At 40.5% G+C, this 22457-nt stretch overlaps 1 protein-coding gene across 2 annotated transcripts in view; it reads left to right on the top strand.

Moving 5' to 3' along the window:
* Nucleotides 1-22457, top strand: part of LIFR (LIF receptor subunit alpha) — a 56118-nt gene that overhangs the window by 20470 nt on the left and 13191 nt on the right. For both annotated transcript variants that reach the window (XM_074855032.1, XM_074855033.1), the window contains exons 2-14: nt 2194-2348; nt 3064-3184; nt 5205-5356; nt 7107-7270; nt 8099-8273; nt 8545-8814; nt 10908-11037; nt 12886-13049; nt 14486-14631; nt 17354-17519; nt 17687-17757; nt 18172-18385; nt 21163-21342. In XM_074855032.1, coding sequence (XP_074711133.1) covers nt 2267-2348; nt 3064-3184; nt 5205-5356; nt 7107-7270; nt 8099-8273; nt 8545-8814; nt 10908-11037; nt 12886-13049; nt 14486-14631; nt 17354-17519; nt 17687-17757; nt 18172-18385; nt 21163-21342 — 2035 coding nt within the window. In that variant the 5' untranslated portion in view covers nt 2194-2266. The remainder of the gene's footprint in view (nt 1-2193; nt 2349-3063; nt 3185-5204; nt 5357-7106; nt 7271-8098; nt 8274-8544; nt 8815-10907; nt 11038-12885; nt 13050-14485; nt 14632-17353; nt 17520-17686; nt 17758-18171; nt 18386-21162; nt 21343-22457) is intronic.

Raw genomic sequence — 22457 nt, 5'->3', positions numbered from 1 at the left:
CACGTGCAGTTGCTGAATCTGCCTCATAAACCCGGCATGACGAAACAGGTTTTGTACAATCCTGTACAGATAATGTGTTTAGAAAGTGAGGGGCTTGAAATTTAATTAACTTCACAGTGCAGTTTTCTCTCTTTCAGGTGGCATCAGTGCTTTCGATTTCTTTGGCTTCTGTTAGCTGATAGGGGACTGTCAAGTGATTTTGATATAAAGCTTGAAATTTTGACTTTGGTCTTTTCTGCAAACCAGAAATGGCCTTTGAAGAAGTACTCACAAACAAACAGATATAATTTATATGTACACCGCAAATAGAAATCAGTCATTTTATTCATGTAACTCCTAGGTTTGTCTGAGTGTTCTTCATGTTTTTGATGAAGTCAGAGGTTTGTGAGCAAAGTTTAAACCTGGAGGTAAAATCCCATATTTTCACTAGTAACATGGACAAATAAGAGACACCATAGGGCCCTGAGAGACACCAAAATGGAGTGGGGGACTTCTGGCATAGAGATTATTATATTTTATGTGGTGGCATCTTTTTGATTCATCTTTACCTGAACATGGATTTGTAAAATTTCACTCTTGATTTGACCTTTAACAAGTTGCATGGTATGGATACTACAGTTCAGGAATACATAAAAAGGAGAACTGAATGTGTCTGGGGGTAGTATAGCTTAAATTAGTATGTTTTTAGTGAGGTCTTCAGATGTCTTGAGAACATGGTGAAAATAAAATTATTGTTGAGTTTTAAGGGTGTTTCTTCCCTCCAGATGAAACGCTGGCCTTTACCATAGCATTTCTCTCAGCTCCTGGGCTGCCTGGGCCTTTCCCTCAGTCTGGTTATTGCAGACCAAGAGAAAGAAGTGGCCGCTTGTGAACAGCTCTGTATTATTTGACATAGTGCTGATATGTTTCTCCTCATATGGTGCAGATTGGTAAGGGACAGGAGAGCATTTCAGACATTCCCAGCTGTCCCCTGAGGGAGAATTCCTTAAGAAAAAAAAGTAATAAAAAAAATATGGTTGTATTGCAGGGATGAGGGAGCATACTCCTGGTGGCACCGAGGACTTCAGTGAAGAGAGGTTTCTTTTAAAATTACAGAGGCATTTAGACAAAGTCTGTTATTCTGACAATGATGTGCATCTAGCTTTGGAAGAGATTTCTAAGGCAACATTGGGAGCCTTTCCACTTCTGACTTTTAAAAGAAGTAGCCTGGGCAAAATAGGAGTTTTACAAAGCTGCCCTGTAGGAGAGGCTGGCTCAGCTATGTTCTTACATGAAAATGGCCCAGCCCCTGCTTTTGGTCACTGAGAAGGCCCCTTGCTACATGGGAGTTATGGTCTCTGGGAGAGTGCTCAAGTCTTCAGAGCTTTCAGGTGGCAGGGAAACAATGCACAAGGGATTTGCTGGGATTTAGGATAATCTTTCCTGCAGTTTCCTTTTTGAGAACAAAAACTGATAGTGGCCAATGTGTGGGTGGAACTGAATGTGTTCCCCAGATCCCGCTGAACAGTTGAACTTCTCTTTGAAAAACATGCAACCCATTAATCTTCAAAGAACTCATTGAATGTAATATTCTAGATAATTTTTACCTTAAGGCCAGTGTTTACAGCAACAAGTAAACAAGTTGATAGAGAAATGGCTCTCATTTTTTTTCCTCCAGACATTATTACTTAACACTGTATAGAACCACTGATCAGATCTGATTCTGCAGTGGCTCGGGCATCCCCTAGCTTTGATTATCAACAATATGAAAAGTGAGCAGAGGGGAGAGGAAGACAGATGGGCTTCCTGTCCCCTTAAACCCATATCCAAAGCAGGGCACATTTCCGTTCACAGTATACAAGACCCTTGGTGAATGTGACATTTCATCTAAGTTGAAGAGACCCGTTCTGGAGGAATACCGTGCCATGCCTATTCTGTTCTGGCCTTAGATAGTCCTGAATGAAGCCTGTGCACAGTTCAGTTTTATATGTCTGTGATTCTTCAGGTCATGTTTGAAATGTTTTGCTGAAAACATATGCATCAGAGAATGGCTGGGACAGTGAAGAGGTTTGCTTACCAGACAATGAAAAAAAAGGAGTTGCTACACCTGGGAGCAGCACTGAAGAAGAAAAGTAGATGGAACAAAGAGTGGCATTTCTGGAGTACCAGCTCTGGAATTTCAAGGGGTTTTTTTGTTTTTGTTTTTAATTTTAGAACTGACCAGCTTGTTGTAAGATGACCTTTATTCCTGCTTGAAGCTGCTGTTCTGAAAACAAACAGTAGAAGAATGTGGAAGAATTCAAGCCTTCGCTGCCTTTTCGCAATAGCTATTTTATGTTTAAGAAGCTTAATATATGGCCAAGAGATAGGTGAGTTCATTGCAGTGTAATTCACTAGTTATTTTTTCTTTGTAGCTTCTGTACTGACACCATTTAATTACATTGCTTTCCTACTGTATGTATGTTCAAAACCTGTCATGTCTGTGGTCACACACTACCCTAGAGATGAAGGTACTAGCAGGCCTGGTCTCTGCTTTCCAGCACCCAACGGCATCTTGTAAACCAGTACAAAATCAGGTGTTAAATTCTCCATAATGAACTGTGGGAGTCTGCCTATGCAGTTGGTGTAAATGTCCACACTGAAACCTTCTTGCTGTATATGTCTGCTGTCTGCGACAATTTCACACATTATCATTAATTACCTTTCTGTCATTAATTGCCCTCCATGTGGGACGATGGAGGAGAGCAAAAAACTCATTAAGTTTATCATCAAAGCTTGCGGTTTTGCCATTGGTCCAAAGCCTGCTTATTAGGCTAGGTTAGGAAGGGGTTTTGTGGAAAGAGACAGCTGCCTGCGTTGTTGCACACAAGTATAAACTCAGATTTTAGACACTTCTAGAAATCTTTCGGTCTGTGGCTGTCTGTAATCCGGCACACAAATCATTCAGCAGTTGTAAAATACTGGCCAGACATGCGTGCAATAAAAATGTAAAAAGAGTGGCCATAGATGTGAACAACAGAAGTTGTTTTACAGTTGGTCTTTTTTGATCTACAGTTTGTGACTGTATTTCTTATATGATTTCAGGTTCTCTGGGGCACCCCCAGAATTTGAAATGTGTAACACACAATTTACGTAAAATGATCTGTACTTGGGATGTCTCTTCTAAAGGAAGACATGGACAAACTGACATTTGCTACACCACCAAGTAAGTCCCCTGCATACCTGGTTGAAAACTACCAAATTTTCATGAAAGTATAGTTATTCCTCAGTCACTGCCCATGGAATTTGTGATGCTGTTGTTTCCCAGCATCTCCCCATCAGTTTTCCTTGGGTGGTGCTGCATCCAGGCACTGTTAACTCAGGCAGTGGTGGGGTTTCTGGCAAAGTCTTGTTTCATGCTAACAATTCTGCTGCCAAAATCTGCTTGCTCTCTTCAAAGGACTGGAAGATGCTCTAGTTTACTCAGACTTCTCTGCATGTCTGCCTAGCCCTTGCTCAGAGTTTTCATAAGGGACATCTTTATACCAGGTTCAATCCAAAAGGAAATGATAGTTGGAAGAAGTGAATCCTGATGTTATGGGCCAAAGTGGTAGAATATGTGACCTAAGTGTTGAGATTCACATGTGGAAAAACCTGAAAAATCTCTTGGTGGCTGTCTTATAACCTTTATAAATTTTAAGCCGTCTGGAGAGCATTATATTAGAGGAAATGTAAAAATTATGCCACAATTACAATAGCTTTTCCAAAGTGAATGCAAGTTGAAAATTTTGAGAAACATTAAAAAAACTTAAATCTTCAGTGTGTTTTTCACTAATGAGAACTACATGTTCAATTCCTCATGCTGTGGGTCTGCCAAATGCTTATCATGTGCTAGGGATGAGTTCAAATCCTTTTTGCATCTTGATCCTGCCCCCAATCCAGATATTTGTACTGTCTTTTTTCCTGTAAATTCTTCAAGCAGCCCAAATTTGTCCTTGGGGTCCCAGGGCTTGGCTGCACTTCTTCCACCTACATGTTTGATTTTCTGTGTCTGCTTATACATCTTGCATTGCCAGCTATCATTTCTGTACAAAAAAAAATGCATATATGTGACATTACAGCCAGAGTTCAGGAGTGTAGAGTTCATGAGGTACTGCCCTCTAAGCCAGAACAATCATGTAGCTGCTGCTCTTTCTCCTTAGCAAAACAGAACAGGCTTGGGTCCCTGAAGCGAGAGGCTGAGAGCTGAGCTTAATGCAGACCTCCCTGGGGGAAAGATTTTGTTTTTCAGTTGCCCAAATATCCTCTAATAATATTTCAGTACAGAAGAGGAATACCTTTCTGAGCGCTTAAGTCTCAGCTGGCCTCCACTAGCCCAGAGTCTTGCATGAATCTTAAAAGCTCAACCCAAGCTCTTGACTCCAGTTGATGGGAGCTCCAGGGTCCTGTTCCAGTTCATAAGTGAGTAACAGTCCCTCAGCAGGAAGTCTGGCATTGTTCTCTTTGCTTTCCTTCCTCCCATCATTCTCCCAAGAGGAAGATCCGTATTTTTCCAAACTTTTTGCCTTTCTAGTTACATATCAGTGATAATGAGCAAAGGGACTTGACCCATCCGTTATTGTTTCCTGTATGTATCTACAACTCCAGACAAAGGCCAGATCACATTGTGCTGAGCACTGCACAAACACTATGCAGAGACTGTGTTTCCATCTGGGATTTTAGCAATTCTCTCCCCTGCCCTCTGCTTTTCCCTGCAATCTGAGCAGCTGAAGGGAACTAAAAGATTTGTTCTAAGATGGGGACACAGATGGGTAAACCTGCTCTTTGCACCCTTATGCCATCACTTTGAGAAGAAATGTAGGGAGAGGGAGTCAGAAAACATAAAGGGAAGTGAAGGTTGGGTTTGGGGGTTTTTTATTTTGCTTATATTGAAATATTGATTCATGGTGACTGTAGGTGTCTTTTGGTTAAAAATTCAGGTTTTCACTTTAAAGTGTTCTCTTAACAACTAGGTAGCTGCATTATGCAAGTAGTGCACAGCCCATCACCATGATAAAAGTGACTTGCCTGTTAATCTGATACTAACCAAAGCCCATGGAAGTCTTACATCTTCAAAATTTGATATGGACCACTCTGTTATACAGAGGATTTTATACAGTGTTTTATTAGTGTCCTAGGAATAGGACTTAACTTGCCTTAGCTTCCTATCAGCTGAAATACCTGCTTAATCCCCTCTGCCTTTTCAGTGACCTCCCCCCTCCAGTGTGTTTTAAAACTAAGGAGAAAAGGGTCGAGATTCCAGTCCCAGAGAGCTCCAGCATGATGACAATAACCACAAACAGCATTTCTGGAACTGCTTTTGTTACCAAAGAATTTGAAATTCACAAGAAAGACATCTGTAAGTATCAGGTTTTATGTATGTACATAAGGCCTTTATACTGTGATTAACAATGCTGCAGAAGTGTATATGCTTGCAGTTTTCTTTGGCAGTGCTCCTGTACATAAAATGATGTGCTGAGTCCATATGAATCTACCATATGTAATAGGTTGTTTTCTCTCCCCCTTCAGGGGAAGGAAAACCCCTCTTATCCATAGATCATAGAAGAGAAATCAAGGGTAGAATGTGAGGAGGAAAACGAAGTACAGCACTGTTACATCCCCCTAATCACTCTTTGTCTTTTTGTTTACTAATTGTAAATCAGGAAGGATTTGTAAACAAGTTCCTAATTTACATACTGAGGTACCTGCATGGGGCAGAAAGTGCATTTGGTCACACTTGGCTTGGGAAAGGCAGAATAAACTTCCTAGTGCCTGTTCTCCCATTTTAAATGCTGAATAGCTACAGAATGAATTAGTTTATTCCTGCAGTTTTGCAATATTTTAGGGGAAGATATATCATATGTCACTCTTGACAAGATCATATTTTCTTAATATATGCCCAAGTTACCCATTCTGTTCAAATGTGTATGAAACTGAGCAAATATGTTTGTGCTTGGGAGGTAGGCTGCATCGTATTGAGTCATAGATAAATTAGACTTTTTCCCGATTCCTTCCCCCCAAAGGATGAAGTTGTAAGCTGAAGATGGCATTGACTCCATCTGCCACACTCGCTGATAATTTAGTCTTTGGGTTTGGTTTGCATGCTTACTCCTTTAGTGCAGTCAAATTCTAAAGTCAGTAGCACTTCTTATCCATGTCTCAGTTTTCTCTTCAGTTGATTGCAACTTGACAACTTTAACAAAACACAACTCAAAAACATGTGGGCAACACCCTGTGTTCTCCAGTATCTTCCTGACTCCAGGCAGGATGATTCTCTCAGGTTCATCACAGGTTATCCTGGATAGTATGTTGACCGTGCTGAACACTTTGCAGGCTCTCAGAGCCTTGGCCAGGACCAAAGTTGGGTAAATGACACATTTTAAAAACAGGATTTATCCTGTACTAGGCCCAATGAACTGCCATAACTCTTGTACTACCATAATCGTTGCCTGCTTCTCAGCCTCTTGCTTCACCTACCACCCATTCATAGAAGAGGTACTTCTGTTTAATCTCCCTGTCCTGTCCCCATCACCATGTCATGCCTTTAATATTTCTTCTAGGTTAAAATCGCATTCACCATGATCCTCTTCAGAGTCTCATGTGAGCTTCTTTCATCCTGTGCTTCTGTTCTCCTTTCTCCCTCTCTCGCTTTTGTTGCCAGTCCCCTCTTCCCTGCAGGTATCCAAAACCCCCTTCTTCCTTTGGGTTTTTTTCCATCATCCTCCCTAGATGTGTTCTCATGTACACTTCAAAGACTGTCGCCATGTTTCCTTTATCTCTGAGGCATTGAATGGAGGTTGTGAAAGACATGATGTCTTCCTTACTATGCATTATGAAGAGTCATGTTCATGATCAGTTACTCGCACATCTGCATGCTGAGATGTTAAAAGAAAATGCTACCCGGTGACTCATCAGCACCTGTGCTTTCCTGGGAACTTTCATGCTCAAGTAATGACAGAGCCCATCTTGTTCTTATTACAGAGGTTGAGTTACATGTTTGTATGGCTGCTAGCCAGTTCAGAGCAGAGAGATGTGGGTCTTAAACACCTGTAGAGCTGGTTGCTGACTAATGACTTGGATATGGCTTTTTTCCCCCTCTCTTTTTCAAGCGTTTGTTCCTCTCGCTCCACGCATTCTTAGTTTAACACCTGACTTTTCAACTTCCACATTAAATCTGAAGTGGAGTGACAATGGATCAGTCTTCCTATATGGACTGGATGCCTTTTGGCAGATTCAGATACTCCGTAAAGAAGCAATGGAAAAAGTCACACAAGTAAGTCCTTTTTTTTCCTTTGTGAAAAATATATATACAATTTTTGCCCTTGGTAATATCCTGGGAGGTCATTGGAAGAAAGCTGAGAATAATGAAGATTTTAGAGCTTTACAGAACCTGAATGTAGCCATGCTTCTGGTAGGTAACTTCTTGTTAAGTTTCAAAGTTATGAGGACACTGGCTACTATACTGTCAGTACTTATTCTCAGTCACAGCATTTTATTTTTTTTTTTTAATCTAGTACAGTTGTGGGTTTTTTTTAATTAGAACTGGCTTATGAGTTTCGCAGGTACTTTACACCATTATTTCTGCTTTACTTCTCCAACAGTGACTCAAGTCTTGGTGGTCTTTGAATGTTCAGTTTGCCTTTTTTTTGCAACCACAGCTATTCCAGGCCAATTTGTAGCTCTGTTCTATAATTTTTAGGAATGGGGAAAAGATAAAATGTGCAGCCTGGGACTAATATTAGAAGAGTTTCATTTTGGAAAAGTTGGAACACTTCCCTGACTGGGAGAGGCCCAGGATCCTGGGATGCGGTATATACCTTTTGAAGTGCTTGGCGAGCTTCCTGCTTTCCCTCAAATGTCCGCCCCCTGGTATTTCTGGCTGTCAGTCTACCTGGCTGGTGGGCTGTTTAGCATCTTAGGCTTTTGTCCAAGTAAATTCACAACACAGCTGAAAGTTAGGCGAGACAACCTATCAGGATTTTATGATTTACTTCACTTAATTTGCAATACTGTTGACACCTGTGAGATTATGTCATTACTAACAGGTGTTCATAAACTCTCTCTTGGTTGTTTGGTTTTTTTATTTTGGAAAACTTTGTAGGTAACTTACTATTCAAAACTGACTCATGAAGACATTATTCTTTCTTGGAACTGGACATCAGATATGCCATTAGAGTGTACATCGCACTATGTGAAGATTCGCTGTTACATTAATGTAACACAGTTTGTTGGCCCCAAGGATTGGAGTGACTGGAGCCCAATAGAAGAGGTCCCTGGTATGTTTGTTCCCTTGCCACCACATGAACTTTGATTGCTTTATGAAAACTAAGCTAAAATCAGAGGAAAAGCATTAGGCAGTGACAGGCGGCTGCTTTTGGGGGTGTTTTGATTAGAGAAATAATGAATCATTAGTTAATGAATCCTACTAAACGTTGATTTGTATACATTGGAGTGCTCCTCGGTCATGTTTTAGCTGATCAGCGCCATGTTTACAGCAAATTGTTCATGTGTGTTTTTTTTTGTTTTCTGTTCTTCCTTCTCTGCTAGGAAAAGATACTGAGCCAAATGGGAGTGGAGTGTTTCCTCAGGACACTGTGGTGGCAGTAGGTTCAGATGTGACAATTTGTTGTGTCCATGCAAAAGGACAGCAGATACAACGGATGACTTATGGACGAGAGATATACCCAATGATACATCTGAGCAGTCGGAGCAGTGCAATCAGAGTGTTGAATGCCAGTGCTTCAGATACCAGTGGGACAAATGTAGTGTGCAGACTGTCTGAAGATGATATGGATGGAACTGTCTTGTTTGTAGGGTGTATGTATCATTATGTTTACTAACCTTAGTAAAATAAAAATAATTTTAAGACTCTTAGGGTTCTGCTAGGAAACAAACACTATTGTGGCTTTTTTTTTTTTCCCCCCTGGCCTTTAGTTTCTGAGGATGAACTGGGATTGTACTTGTTTGGTTTCACTGTGGAAACTCCAACCCATGGCACAGACACTAAGGCTGGGAGGTTGAGGAAGTACCCATGTAAAGCCCTCTTCTCTTACAACCTGGCCCAGTGCTTCTGTCCTTGATCTCTTTTTCTAAGGCACTTCTTCATGAACTGGAATACTTAGTAGTTTATTGCCATATGAAGATTCATCCCTAGTCTCTATCAGTTTAGGTTTATATCTATTCTAGTTTGGTCCATGACAAGATGAGAGTGAGAGCAAGAATTGTAAGTGAAAACGTGCATTTACCAACCAGTCAAACGAAGACAATGAAACAGTTAGGCTTGCAACAACAACAGATTGCAGATCTAGGGCTGTAGCTCCCTGGGAGCTAATTACAGCAAAGGAACCCAGCTGACATTTCATCTGTCCTAGAAAATCTTCTAAACATGCTTTTAGTATTTTCTTTAAAGATACTGAATCACCATGTATCTCCTCTGTGTAACCATGCTAGCCTCAGAAATCTCTTCCATATACAGATATCTCTTAAAACAAACTGCTGAAAGTACCTGGTTCTTCTTTCCCATAATTGGTCACTTAAGAGATTTGTGTGTTTTCCCCACAGGGGTTTTGAGAGTTAAAAATTAGAGCCCATTAGAATCCTGTTCCCCATTACAAATGCCTGCCTTTGAACTTAAGGTCCTTGGGGTTGAGAGAAATGAGAGAAGAGACTGGACTAACTTTGAAACTGTGTTCCCAGCTCCAACCTCCTGTCATTGACTTTGTGTATTAAATATGTAATAGCATATGCAAAACAGAATCAAACCTTTTATGACTTTTTGCTGAGATGCCATTTTTACATTATTTGTGCAGTATTTGCTTTTGTGGGAGAATCTTCCAGGTAAATAAGTCAGTGGTTCATGAACGAAGGCTGTGATAATACCATAGGTTTTTTCCCATACAGTGGTTTTTGAAGAGCTGGGATGTGGTAAAGTCTGTTTCCTGCCAGTGTTGCGTCTTGTGGTACCTACTTAGTGGGAAGGGAGAGGACTTCTTATGATGCTCCTGATGATGACAGACATTTGGAGAAGCAAAGATCAAGGAAGTAAATGTGTATGCACACCACCTTGGTTAAGCCTATGTCTGGCAAAATAAGTGTTCTTTTTAGCCTACTGCTTATAATCTGAACTAAGCCTGCCACTGTTGCTTCTTGTGTTAGTGCCTCTTCTCTGGGGCAGCTATGTGGATATTATTGTACTACCTTTTGGAGAATAGTGTATGAGACTTGAAATAAGTGCTCTGCTTAGTTTCTGTTAACATGGTTACCCTTGCTGTTTGGACCACTGCCCATCTTCTCCAGGAAGGCACTAAACACCATTTTAGTATGGGAGCAAAGAACAAGCTTTAAAAGAAAAAGATAGGCACTTCCAAAGCAACAGTGAAGAGGGCAAGCCATTCAGGGCTTGCTTTAATTTTCAAATTCAGTGTGGAATTCATGCTAAAGGGAACATCTTCTTGACACGACTTGCTTGAAGAATTCAAAGCAGTGGTGGGGCTGGCACGTAAGAAAATGTGACGCACAGCCGACAGCACTCCTACATTGCTCAGTGGCTAAACTGATGCTCAGAATGTTGGAAAAGTCTTGGCAGAGTTTCAGAGAAACACTTCCAGGTCAGAGCCTGGAGCTTGTGAACATATTTGCATGTGATTTACCAGATTACCCTCCCACTTAGAAGTCTATAGTCAAGTGTTAGTCAGATGGTGCTGATAATAATTATTCATCTGTTTTATTGGGATTTTTTAATATCAGATTGTTTATATGGTTGGAGTGTAACTATTACTATGTATTTGTGAAGCACACAATCTAAACCCAGCAAAAATGAATGGTGATGCTTTCAGGAAGCTAGCAGCCCAACTGTCACTCTAGGATGGCAAAACATCAGCTAACTGCTTTGGTTTCCTTTCATGCTACAGATGCCCCTGATACTCCTCAAAACCTCAGCTGTGAAACATCCAACTTCCTGAAAATAAAATGCACCTGGAAACCAGGCAGACCTAGTGGACTATATGGAAAACGAAGAACAAAGTACAGTTTATTTGAAAGGTAAAACAATTCAGCACTAAAAGGAGTAAAAGGATAGGATTGGAATATATCCATTGCTGCCTGTGACGAACTGCACAATGCCTATTTAAATGAGATAGTCTCCATTGTTAGAGCCTAAAACACTTTTCAAGGGTTTGTGGAAGTTGAAACTAAGCTAAATTTGGAGAACCCTTGTCTAGCTCTGCAAAATTCCAGTGGGAATTAAGGATGACTTTTCCCAAAGACAGATACCATTATGAACTCGTGAGAAAATAAAAAGCTCATTGTGTCAGGCTGCTGCCAACGTGTAGATAAGACCAGTATGAAAATACAGGTAGATAGTAGGAGTCATTCACTATTTTTTAAAATTCTTTTATATGCAACCTGTGTCAGATCATCTGTCTGACATTTACTGAGCTTCTGCTATGCAGGATGACAGAAACTCACTGAGGAACAATTGTAAGACAGGCCATGGGGCATTTCCCAAGTGCTACTAAGGAAAATAACAATCAGCTATAAGCTATCCATTCTCCTCCCAGCATTAAGAACTAGATAGTATATAGCAGGCAAAGTGCATGTTACCTGGAAAACATTGAAAGGGACAAATAACATTGGCATCATCCACAGAAAGAAGTGAAGGCGGGTATCCCACTAGTTTATCTTACACTGTAGGCCATGTAAAGCCTTAAAAGTGAGTAATTGTTGTTTTGGAATAGCACTTGCAAATGGGATTCCTTGGCGGTTGTGATTAGACGTTAGTGAGGAGTTAAAAAAATTCCCATGGCGAGGAGACTCCCCTGTAATGCCAAAGGAGTAGTCAGGGAAAGGAGCCAGGAGAGGCCTGAGTCACACAAACTGATGGAAAAGGGAATCTTACAGTGGCTTTGAAGCAAGTCAGAGGCAATGAGGATTGGGTTATGGTCACAGATGTCATTCAGGATGCTAGGGCTAAAGAAGTCATTGGGTAGGGTGCAAAGAGGTGGACAAAACAAGGCAGGTATTCAAGGGAAAGGAGCTTCAGTCACTGGCTGCCCATACTCAGCTCATGAACGGGGGTGTAGTTCAGACTTGTTTCGCTCAGCCCAAAGCTGTGAGGAGATTAATGTGATGCATTTCAGGGTAAATATTCTCATCCTTGTTCTCAACCCACACTGACCTATTGAAATAGAGAGTATGGTGTGGAGAGAACTTGGAGTTCAGCTAGAATTCAGTAAAAATGCCCAACGGAAAAAATGAAACTTGTGCTACTGAATGAGAGGTTTACCCATACTGTAATTAAAGCAGCTTCTATATATGTACATACATACAGATACACACTTTAGATTTTACCCCTAAAGATGTAGCTCTAGTGAGGGCTGTTACCAGACTGCCTCTCCTGCTTTTGATTTCAAAACAGTTGGGACTAGTGGATGTATCCCAGCTAACAAACCTTAGTTTAGATTTGACAGGGTTGATAGAAAGATGTAATGTGTGTTGCATCTCCCTAGTTCAGAAAGCAATTAAGAACGTGCTTTAAATGCAAATGTATGCTGATCTGAACAAAGATACTCTAAATCAGAATCTTAGTTGTGACTTGTGAGGCAGTTTTACAGGACCTACCTGTTTTCCAGGCTTTTGAGAAGTGAAAGAATGGAAATGTTATGCTAGTGGAAGAGGAGAGTTTCATATGAGAACAGGGCAAGTCATGACTGATGCCACTTTAACCTGCATTATGGTGTTAGATATCCCTCTGCAATCAAATCATTCTGTTAAGGCATGTGTCAGTGAACCCATCATTCTCTACTGTGTTTTCAGTCTAGACTTCTGACTCTTGCTAGAAATTATTTTATTCAAAACTTAAGTTGTTCCTCCCCCCTTTTTACTTTGTAGAATATCTGGTAAAAATGTCTCATGTGAAGTCAATGAAATGAACAGAGAGCGTGTCTGTGGCTTTCCAGTACTGGCTGATCAAAAAACCTATGATTTCGTATTAGGTGTCTCCAATCCTATTGGTCAAGCAGAGTCATTGCTTTTGCTTGATTTAACTCAAAGAGGTAAGCACTTAAGACTTACAGAGGCAAAAAGATACGTTTACTGCATGCTAACCATTTGTTCGTTTGGGGTTTGAAGAACTCTGATGTGGTATATTTGTCATTATTTTGCTCTACAGTCACCAGTATTTTGCTGTGTTCAATAATTTGAACTTGAAAAGAAAATAGTTTAGGACATGTCCTGAGGCAACAATTGGGTGTACAGGGACTTGCCAGTTCTGGTTGCTACCAGGTTGGATACACTGCTGTGTGGATAAATGCCACTTGCGATCTAATAATTAGCCAGCTGCTGTTTATGTATTACTTCATATTCTATTACACATCAATAATTAAAATTTAGGTGTAACTTTGCGAACTGTAAGTGACCCCATATTTTAGTGTCTGCTTATAGGGCAAAATATTATGCAGTTTTACAACAACAGGATTTGGAGCATAAAACAAGTAGCACTAAAAGGTAATAGCAGGAGTATTATCTGCTATTGGTAATAGCCATGATCGTCTGCTGTTGTGGTTTGTAGAAAGAAGTAACTTCTTTCATTAGACCTTCAGTTTAAACAAGGAAAGGGAGAAAATGACCACCCTTCTAGTGCTGTCGTCCCCATCCTTTTCCATCTGCCTCCACAACCACAGCTGGTGATTCAGGGGTTCCTAATGGTTACAGCATTCTGCCATTCTCTGTGAAAAACTGAATTTAAACATGAAGACGGTGTGGCTTTTTTGTCAATGTCCCAGTTCAACTAGCCTGAGATTAGAATTGTCAGAGTAAATTGCAGGTCCATAATTTGTTTCTATTAATTATAAACTGGGCTGTTTTGTACCTGATCGATACAACTGCTATTTCCTATTTGTTTCCTTTGCTTTCTTTCCCTCACTGTCCACTTAATTCCCAACACAGAGTACATATTTCCTTAAGGGTAACTGGACCAATTCCAACAGTAGAGATTTTTTTCTCTGATAGCTATGAATAGTAGCACTGAATATTATTGAAAAATTCCATGAAGGGAGTTTTGGAAAGGGAGAAGCCATGTAGGAGTCCTACCCTGTCCTAGTCTACCGATTTTAAGTTTTAATTCAAAAAGTTCCAGGAAGGTAAACAAAGTTGAGTGAATTTCATCTGTCACTGTGGTCCTCTGAAATAGCTTATTTTTTGCTTTTTTGATAAAGTCAGTAGGAGGGGAAGTTTTTCTGTGTCTCCAACTCGTTATCACATGTGCCAGTATGCTTAACCTTAATTAAATTTGTTTCCATGCTTGATAGCTGAAAAGAGCATCAGGAATGAGACTGCTTGCGGGTGCCTCCCCAGCACCAGCTGTACTAGTTGCTGATTGGATCACTTATGTATCCTTCTGATTCTCTTTGATCTTTTAAAATCAGATTTTTCTGAACTAAAATGAATGTTTTTTCTTAGAACTGAGGGTTTCTTTTTCTTTATTTTTAAGTTCATCCAAAAGCTCCAGAAAAGTTATCTGTTTCTGGGAAAAGCTCTACAAGCGTCCGTCTCCATTGGTTTTTAAATGGCAGCTTTGCTGAGATCAGGCTTCTGTGTCAAATTGAAGTTAGCCATGGTCACTCTGAGCAAAGATTGGTGAGTGTTGCTTTTAGTGGATTTTTTTTTTTTACTCAAATGTTGATCTTTTTCACTGAGCTAATCAATTTCAAATTCTTTTCTCTCCAAGAGCTGTATTCTGATCATCTTATTAAATGATTGATGTAGTAATGACTAGAAATTCATCAACTAAAATCAGAAGTTCTGCTCATCTCCATTGTTGCTTGCTTTGGGTTTTTTTTTTTTTTGGTTGGTTTTAAACAATTTAGGGGAAGGTTCAGTTACCCACCATGGTATTTGGTACTTGGAGAGGTTCCATGGTGCTGTATGATGACCCTTTAGGTAACACGCCATGTGCTTTGTCCTTCCTGGTGCAAATGGTATTAACACACGCAGTTCCAGGATGCACTGCTGCTCTGCAGACCTCCACAGTTGTTGTTTCAGATTGCCTCTTGCAGTCTGTAGTTGAATTTCTTTCTCTTTTTTTTCCCCTCAGAGAACAGTTCATTTGCTTGCTGTCAGCAATTGCCATGCATGTGGCTGTGACAGGGAGCTGCTAAACCTGCTTGTATGTCAGTGATGTAGAGACAGGATAGGGAAGGATTCTCCCACTGGGTGTATCAGTAGGTGATTTCCAGTGCAGCTGGAGAGAAGGTGGTATTTCTGGGTGGGGTTCAGATTTTCCAGCATTCAGGCTTCCAGCTGCTGCCCAGCAGAGTAGTGCTCCGCATCACTGACTGGAGCTGCATATTTACTCTGCTGACTGTCAGAAGAGCTTAGGATACTAGTTTAGACACCAGCATCAGATACTGAGTGTAGGTGGTGGGAATACATCGTCTACTTCCGTATTGCCTAACTTAGTGTGGGGGTGATCTGGGGAAGCCTAATGGCAGGACTGGATGTTCACTTGGCCTGAGATTCAGCCCTGAATTCTGTTTGCACATTCAGAAGGAGTATCTCTGACCAGTTTGAGTAGGCCCGTGCTGAATTATCAGGTCTTGGTGCACAGAGCCTGAATTTGTAATTTGAGCACATTAACCTTAGAGGCTTCTTTTTACAATGCTTGTTTGATTTTTAGCAGTATTCTATTACCCACTGCATTTAGTTGCCTGTTGGGCACAGCTGTTGGGCACAGCCTTGAATAAAGTCACTCAAGCCACAGAAGTGATGCAGCTAAGACAGAAGGTAATCATTATATACATTGCCCCTAAAATAATAGGGTAGACGTTAATGCATGCTCTGTAAGAGTATTTTTAAAATACTTTCAAAGCACTTAACGAGTGTGAAGGCCTTAACCTTTTATATTTTCTCGGTAATGATGTGTTAAGTAGAACCCGGAGATTAGGTGCTGCAAAGAAAATCATAGATATCTTTGGAATTAACAGGAGAAGGGGCTGGCTTTTAGATACTATCTAAAGATGGTATGAGATACCATCGCCCACAGTTGTCTGCATTTCTCTGCTCCCAACAGTTACTGCTTTTGGAGCAGTCAGCAGGGGAAACAAGCACCCAAGTGTCACCCACCCCAAGCTCAGTTAGTTTAAACTGCTAAAAAAGTAGATTTGCACAGTTCTGTCTAGCCAGTTACGCTGCTTGAAGCCTGGGGCACACACTTACTTGTGAACTCTGCTACTAGGTCAGTCATCTGGGGCAGTGGGAGATGGTAAGGTCTTAGGCTGCCAAGCAGTTTGATTCACTGTAGCCTACAGCTACAGATATTTTAAAACACAGCAAACAGCTTGGTAGAAGTTTTTATAGCCTTGTTATATTGTCTCTTGTTGCTTAATAAAAAACCTCCAAGAGTTCTCTGTAATAAATGAAAGTAGCTGTGAAATTGTTATGGGGTTTTACATGGCATTTTGAGGATGTTTTCAGAAGCTTTTCCATCCGTATGAGAGATTGTTGGCTTTTTTTATATTTTTCAAGTTGTCATTTGGCTTTAGAAATGCACAATTAGATGCATCTTAAAGTCACTTGGAGTCCAGTTTTTGGCAGCTGTGATGCACATGTGTTATAATTAGATTCAGTAAAAAATATTCTGAAGCTTAGGGTTTCTTTAAGTAATCATGAAAATGAAATACTCCCTAGACTCACACTGTTTTAAGAATAGGAGAGACTAGTCCTGTCATACGAGCTGTGAACAGAGATCACCTGGGTAGGACTTGGATAGCATCTTTCAAAGGAAAAAGGACTGCCTAGGAAGAAGACTTTGTGATAAGCATCTTGTTCAGATGGACTGTCTTCAGCACGCTTCTGTGCACGTGTCTTAGGAAAAAGTCCTCTGTCCACCCAGCTGGATGTGCATGTACACAGTGGAAGTGCAGGTTCTGAATACCAGAGATGAAATCCTGCCCTGCCTCATGTGAGCAGTTTTGCTGCTCAGGGAGAGAGGACTGGATGGGATAGATGGGAAGCAACATCCTGCTGCTGTGTGCAGCGCTCATACTGTTGAAGGCTCATGAGTGTTGTCTCTCCTTTTCATGCATTATATCTCAAAGGTTCTACCTGCTGTCATATTTCAACTTCTGTGCTACATACAACTTTATTTTGGCAGACCTCTGAAAAATTTTCCTTTGTTTAGGGTGACTGCATAGAAAATACTTTCTTTTTTCATTAATTTTTTTGTAGGACTTGACCGCAGCTTTTTTTCACTGTTGGTATTCTTGGGGAAAAATATGACCTTTTTAGATGTTGACTTTCAACATAATCTAGGAGAAAAAAATATATATGTATCATGTCAATTTCTGCAAATTATCAACAGCACAACGTCTCCATGCCTGGTGGAGAATTCTCAACTTACACAGCTCAGCTGAACGCATTGCATGCATATACCAAATACCAGTTCAGGGTGCGGTGTTCAGCTGCTGACCACTTCTGGCGGTGGAGTGACTGGAGCAGGATAGAGGAGCATACAACATTGGAAGCTCGTAAGTTTATTTAATTCTTTGGTGATAAAATGTTGAACTTGTGAAGCATATATTTTTAAATCAGCCATCTAAAAACCTAACTTTTTGATAGCTGGTAAATTGTCTACTGTGCAACTTGGAGAAAAAACCCCCCTTTTTTTAAATTTTTTTTTCTATTTATTTCTTAGCTCCTGCAAGAGGGCCAGATATCTGGAGAGAGAAAAGTCCTTCTGGAAAAAGTCTAAAAATCTTCTGGAAGGTAGATGGAACACTTAAAATTTTAAAATATCATGTAATGTAACTCTGTGAAAACATTTATAAATAAATGAAGTTTATAGTCAATAAATCAGACTGCTTTTCTTAACTTTTTATAGAACCATCCATTGAGACAAGTGTTTTTCCCCAAATGAGAATATTATTAAAGTTTTATACTTTAAACATAGCATTGAGAAGCATTTCACATGAAGAATTAAATTTTTAATACATCCCAGATGAAAATTAAAAACTAATGAATGTATGTGTTAATTCTCAAAGTCACACTTGAGTAACTGTCTTTTCTGCCTCATAGTCCTACACAGTCATCATACTAGATCAGGACATTAAATTCTTATTATCCTATGTCTTCTTTTGTATATTCCATTTTGGTCTTAATGGGCTCTTTGTCTATTCGTAGCCATTATCCCTTTCTGAAGCCAATGGAAAAATAGTGTCTCATGAAGTGTCCTGCTACCTGCTAGAGACACCACTGGAGTATAAAGAAGTCACCGAACCCTCAAATAGTACTGAGATAAAACTTGGAAAAAGAGACTGTGTAATTAGCGTTGTAGCCAAAAACCACGCAGGCTCATCACCTCCTTCGAGGATAACGAGTGTGGAACTTCCAAGTGGTGAGTGCTCCCAGCAAAGAGCTAAACACCTTCAAAGCTTGAGGAATACCTGGGCGAGTTTGTTTTTTGAAAAATAAGATAGATACATGCTCTGTTTGTTTGTGTTTGGTTTCCTGTTTATTTCCCCACCTCTGCAGCTATTTGCACTTTTTTGGAGACCTCCCAGGAACAACAGGGATGAGGCTTCAAAGCATCAGAGCATCAAAACACTGATCTCTGACATTTAGGGAGCTCAGTTTATTTCTGTGTGTTCTTGTTTAGATGCTGAAAAGTGTTACGTGCTAAAGAGAATCAGAATAAGGTTTTGGGAGTTTTGTGGGCCTTTTTAAGGGGAGAATTGTCAGTTCAATGCCTGTGAGCTCTGCAGGAGAATATTAATTGTGCTGGTTGGTAAAGCGTTGGCATCCTTGTACTAGTAGTTGGTGTTTGCAAAGGATGTAGGACTTCAACTTCTCAATTAAAGCACTGCCAGTCTTGCTGTGGGCTTTTGTAAATGAAAATAGCTGAGCCAAATAATTATTTTCTGCTCCTAACACTGAGCTTGCGGGGAAGGTAATACTGCATGTGGTGATTGAGAGTCCATGCTTCCCTGCATGTCAGGAAGAGTGTAATCTCCCAAAGCCCAAACCTTTAGCTCAAGATCTGGCTGATACTCTGCAGGAAGGACAGATTTATGTAGTAAGGGCCCTCTCTGCTTATTTACCAGGAGCATTTAGGGTGTTGTTTCTTCTTCCCCACCCAGAGAACAGGTATCGTAGTTGCCTGTCTTGCAACTCAGTTTCTGACAAGGCAGGTCCATCTCCTGTAGGAAGAAATGTGCTTTGAGATTCACAGTGAGAGAAAAAACAAGTTTGCTTCTACGCAAAGGAAAACTTGCTCTTGTGCTTCTCCAAAACACCAATACCTGAAAGTATAGTCCTAGTCTACTCCTTGGAGGGAGAAGTAATTATATGGGACAGTTGAATGAATGAAAATGCTTTTATTGCTCTCCTTCAGCAGTGAAAGAACGAGACTCTGGGAGCTGGGGAGGTGTCTTGTAATAGATTTGTGGTGTGGGACAGCTGATGGCAACTGGAGCTTTGCTTTCATTTATAGCCTTCTCTCAGATGTCTGAGGTTGCCTTTGGTGTTACCCAACTCGTACTCATTGAAGATTTGCTCCCAAGTTGGTATAGGAATTATTTGAGTCACTGACTGGAGTCATGAAAAATGACTCATTCACTGAACTGGATGACAGTTCTGCCCGAACATCTTTTCTGGCTGCTTCCTGTGTACAGTCTGTAAGTGCTTTTAATGTCCATAAGAGAGCAGTGGCTCTGAAGCTTGAGATCTGATGAGGTTTTGTGAAAACTGAAAACACAAGCAAAGGGTACTCCGCCTTAATTAATTTGTCACTGTCTCTGAAAAGTTCTCTGCAGAGTTGGGGCATATAATCAGTCTGTTACAGACTCCTCTACCACAGTAGTACTATAGTACTAGTAGTTATTTCTACTAGTCTAAGTTGCAGCTATAAATACCAAAATGAGCAGTACTGCCCTGGGTGAATTTCTAGTCGTCTGACTCAGGAAATAAAATTGAGTATGGTGTATTTAAGCATTTTTTAGAGAGTATGTGCTTGCTGTCAGTAAAAAGTATTTCCTGTAAATAGGAAAGCTAAAGCAGTCTAATTAGAAATATGTTTTCTTCCTGCATCATGGAAGTGTAGTTTCACTGGATGCGAGGTAATTTTTTAAGGAAAAAAATTGGAAGACTTCTGGAGTTGACTTGCTTTTTTTAATCATGTGTATCTTTCTTGCCATAAGCAAGCTAGAAAAGGATTGTACACTTAGCTGTATGTTAAGATTATTTAGAAATAGACTGTCCTTCGACATTCACAGCACGTCTGTGAGAGTAAAGTTTTCACAGCAGTGATTCTTAAAAACTGCCCTTGCCCTTCAGCCTTCCATAGTTTATGGTTTTAATAACATGAAATAATAGACTCAATAGGGAGCATAAATGAGAACACTGAAAAAGGAAAAACTGAAACCCTGAGATTGTTTTTGCAGATCTGTTGTGGGGCCACCGCTGTTGTGGTGGCCTTTGGAAAACATCCCTTAGCTCGGCAGGGTCCCATCTGATGGACAACCGTGGAGGGAAGCTGCAGGAATCAGAAGTCGTTCCCACATCTGATCACTTCAAGGGCAGATAAACCTTTGATAATCAGAAACAAGAAAAATAGACTAAAGAGAAAGCTTTTGCTTTTTCTTTTTTTTTTTTTTTTTTATTTACCCTTGGTAGACTGGAGCCTCTGTAAAGTTCACCAGTGACTTGACTTTTGCTGCTGATTCTTGGTGAAAAATGGTTTTCTGTGCTCGGGCGAGTGACAGCAAGACACTTTGAAAGAAGCACAAAGCAAGCTGTTTGATGAAATGACAGCAGGAATTTATAGCTGGAGGCTCCTGCCAAATCGGTGTCAAGTCAGATTTGAACCTGACATCAGCTGTAAATCCTTACCTTGAAAAAGTGCTTTTTAAGCCAGTCCTGAGCCGCAGCATTTCTCGTCATCATACTTAAGGCTGGCTGAGGGATTTGCTGCAGGCTACGTCTGATTTTGAGCACTTCAGAAAGCATAGCTGAGTGCACCGCTTCGAATTTCACAGTACCAGGAGCGCGCCTCTCGTTCTTAGAAATGACTGCAGTTTATAAAACCTTTGTGCTCTGGCTGGAAGGCTTTCTTCCAGCTTGAACTACAGATAAGTGTCTGCTCTCTGATGGACTTTTGTATCATCTTTGTTGCAGACAATGTCAAAACAGATCGGGCCGTGGCAATGGGGAATGGAATTTATATTTCTTGGAATTCTTACCCCAACATGACCTGTGGTTACATAGTAAAATGGTGTCATTCATCTGGGTCTGAACCCTGTAGTGTGGACTGGCAGAAATTTCCTTCAAATACAACAGATGCAGTGATAAAGTCTGGTAAGTCAGAAATAATTTTTTGAGTCTTTCTGGTTGAGAGCCTGAGCAGCAAGTGGAATGAGAGCAGTACTAATGCTGTAGGTTGAAGATTGTTGTGTTGCTGTGTGCTTGTGTATATAAATGAACCCCTTCTTGGTACTGTGTTTATTTGAATTTCTTACACAGCCTGGCCAAATCCAAGTATCAGTCTTGACTTAACTGTTATCATCCTGTGTTTATTAACTGTTTTGAAATTACCTCTTCTAGCTACACCCAACAACTTCCTAACTCTAGTGTAATGCATAATGGTTAATCTAGGGTTTGGGGTTTTATTTGGATTCTAAACATAAACAGTGCTGCTCAGGATGGGGGAAGACTAATCCGTTGTTTTTACATGAGGCAGATTTTTTTTAAGTGTGACCTCCATGTGTTGGCTTGCTGTCAGCAATTGAAATTTCCTGGAACAGGGCATGTTCCAGGTCTCTAGATGCTGGTGGGCAGATCAGGGAAATGAAACTCAGCTGTGATAGTAGGAGCAGAAGAGGAAGAAGAGGACCCAAGAAAAATGTGGGATTTTTCTATGCTGTCTAAAAGGGTATATATTTGCTTTTTAGAACAGTTTAGAATATAGCCTCCATTAGAGAAAACAACTTGGAACTGTGTACATAGGAACGTTGGGGGTGAGTGGGACCTGAGAGGGAAGCAATATGTTTTCCTGCCTGTAATTAGAACACTGTGTCCATGTTTTCATTTGTGCTGGCTAAACCTTGCTTTTTCTAAGCAGACAATACTATGTCTATCCAACAATGCACTGCTCTAGTCCTGAACTCTTCCCTGGGCTGCTTCTTGCAGCATGCTGTGGGAGTTACCAGGCTGCTAGGGCTGGGCTCAGGCTGGCAAACCTACCTCTGTGCTTAGTCCTGCCAGCTGAGTCTTTCAGGCTGGACCTGAACTCTTGCAAAACCCACTTGACTTCTGTAGAGTTTCACAGTGGCATCTTCTTTAGAAAAAATCATGAAAGTAGTGTACACCCCTGACCTGACAAAATTCCAGGAAGTGGTAAATTATTTACATGTACTATCAAACACCTGTGCCTCCACCAAAGACATGTGAAGCGGAAATTTGATGACTATCTG

The sequence above is a fragment of the Strix uralensis genome, chromosome Z (assembly GCF_047716275.1).
Source record: "Strix uralensis isolate ZFMK-TIS-50842 chromosome Z, bStrUra1, whole genome shotgun sequence".
Lineage (NCBI taxonomy): Eukaryota > Metazoa > Chordata > Aves > Strigiformes > Strigidae > Strix > Strix uralensis.
This window is presented reverse-complemented; position numbering and strand designations above follow the sequence as displayed.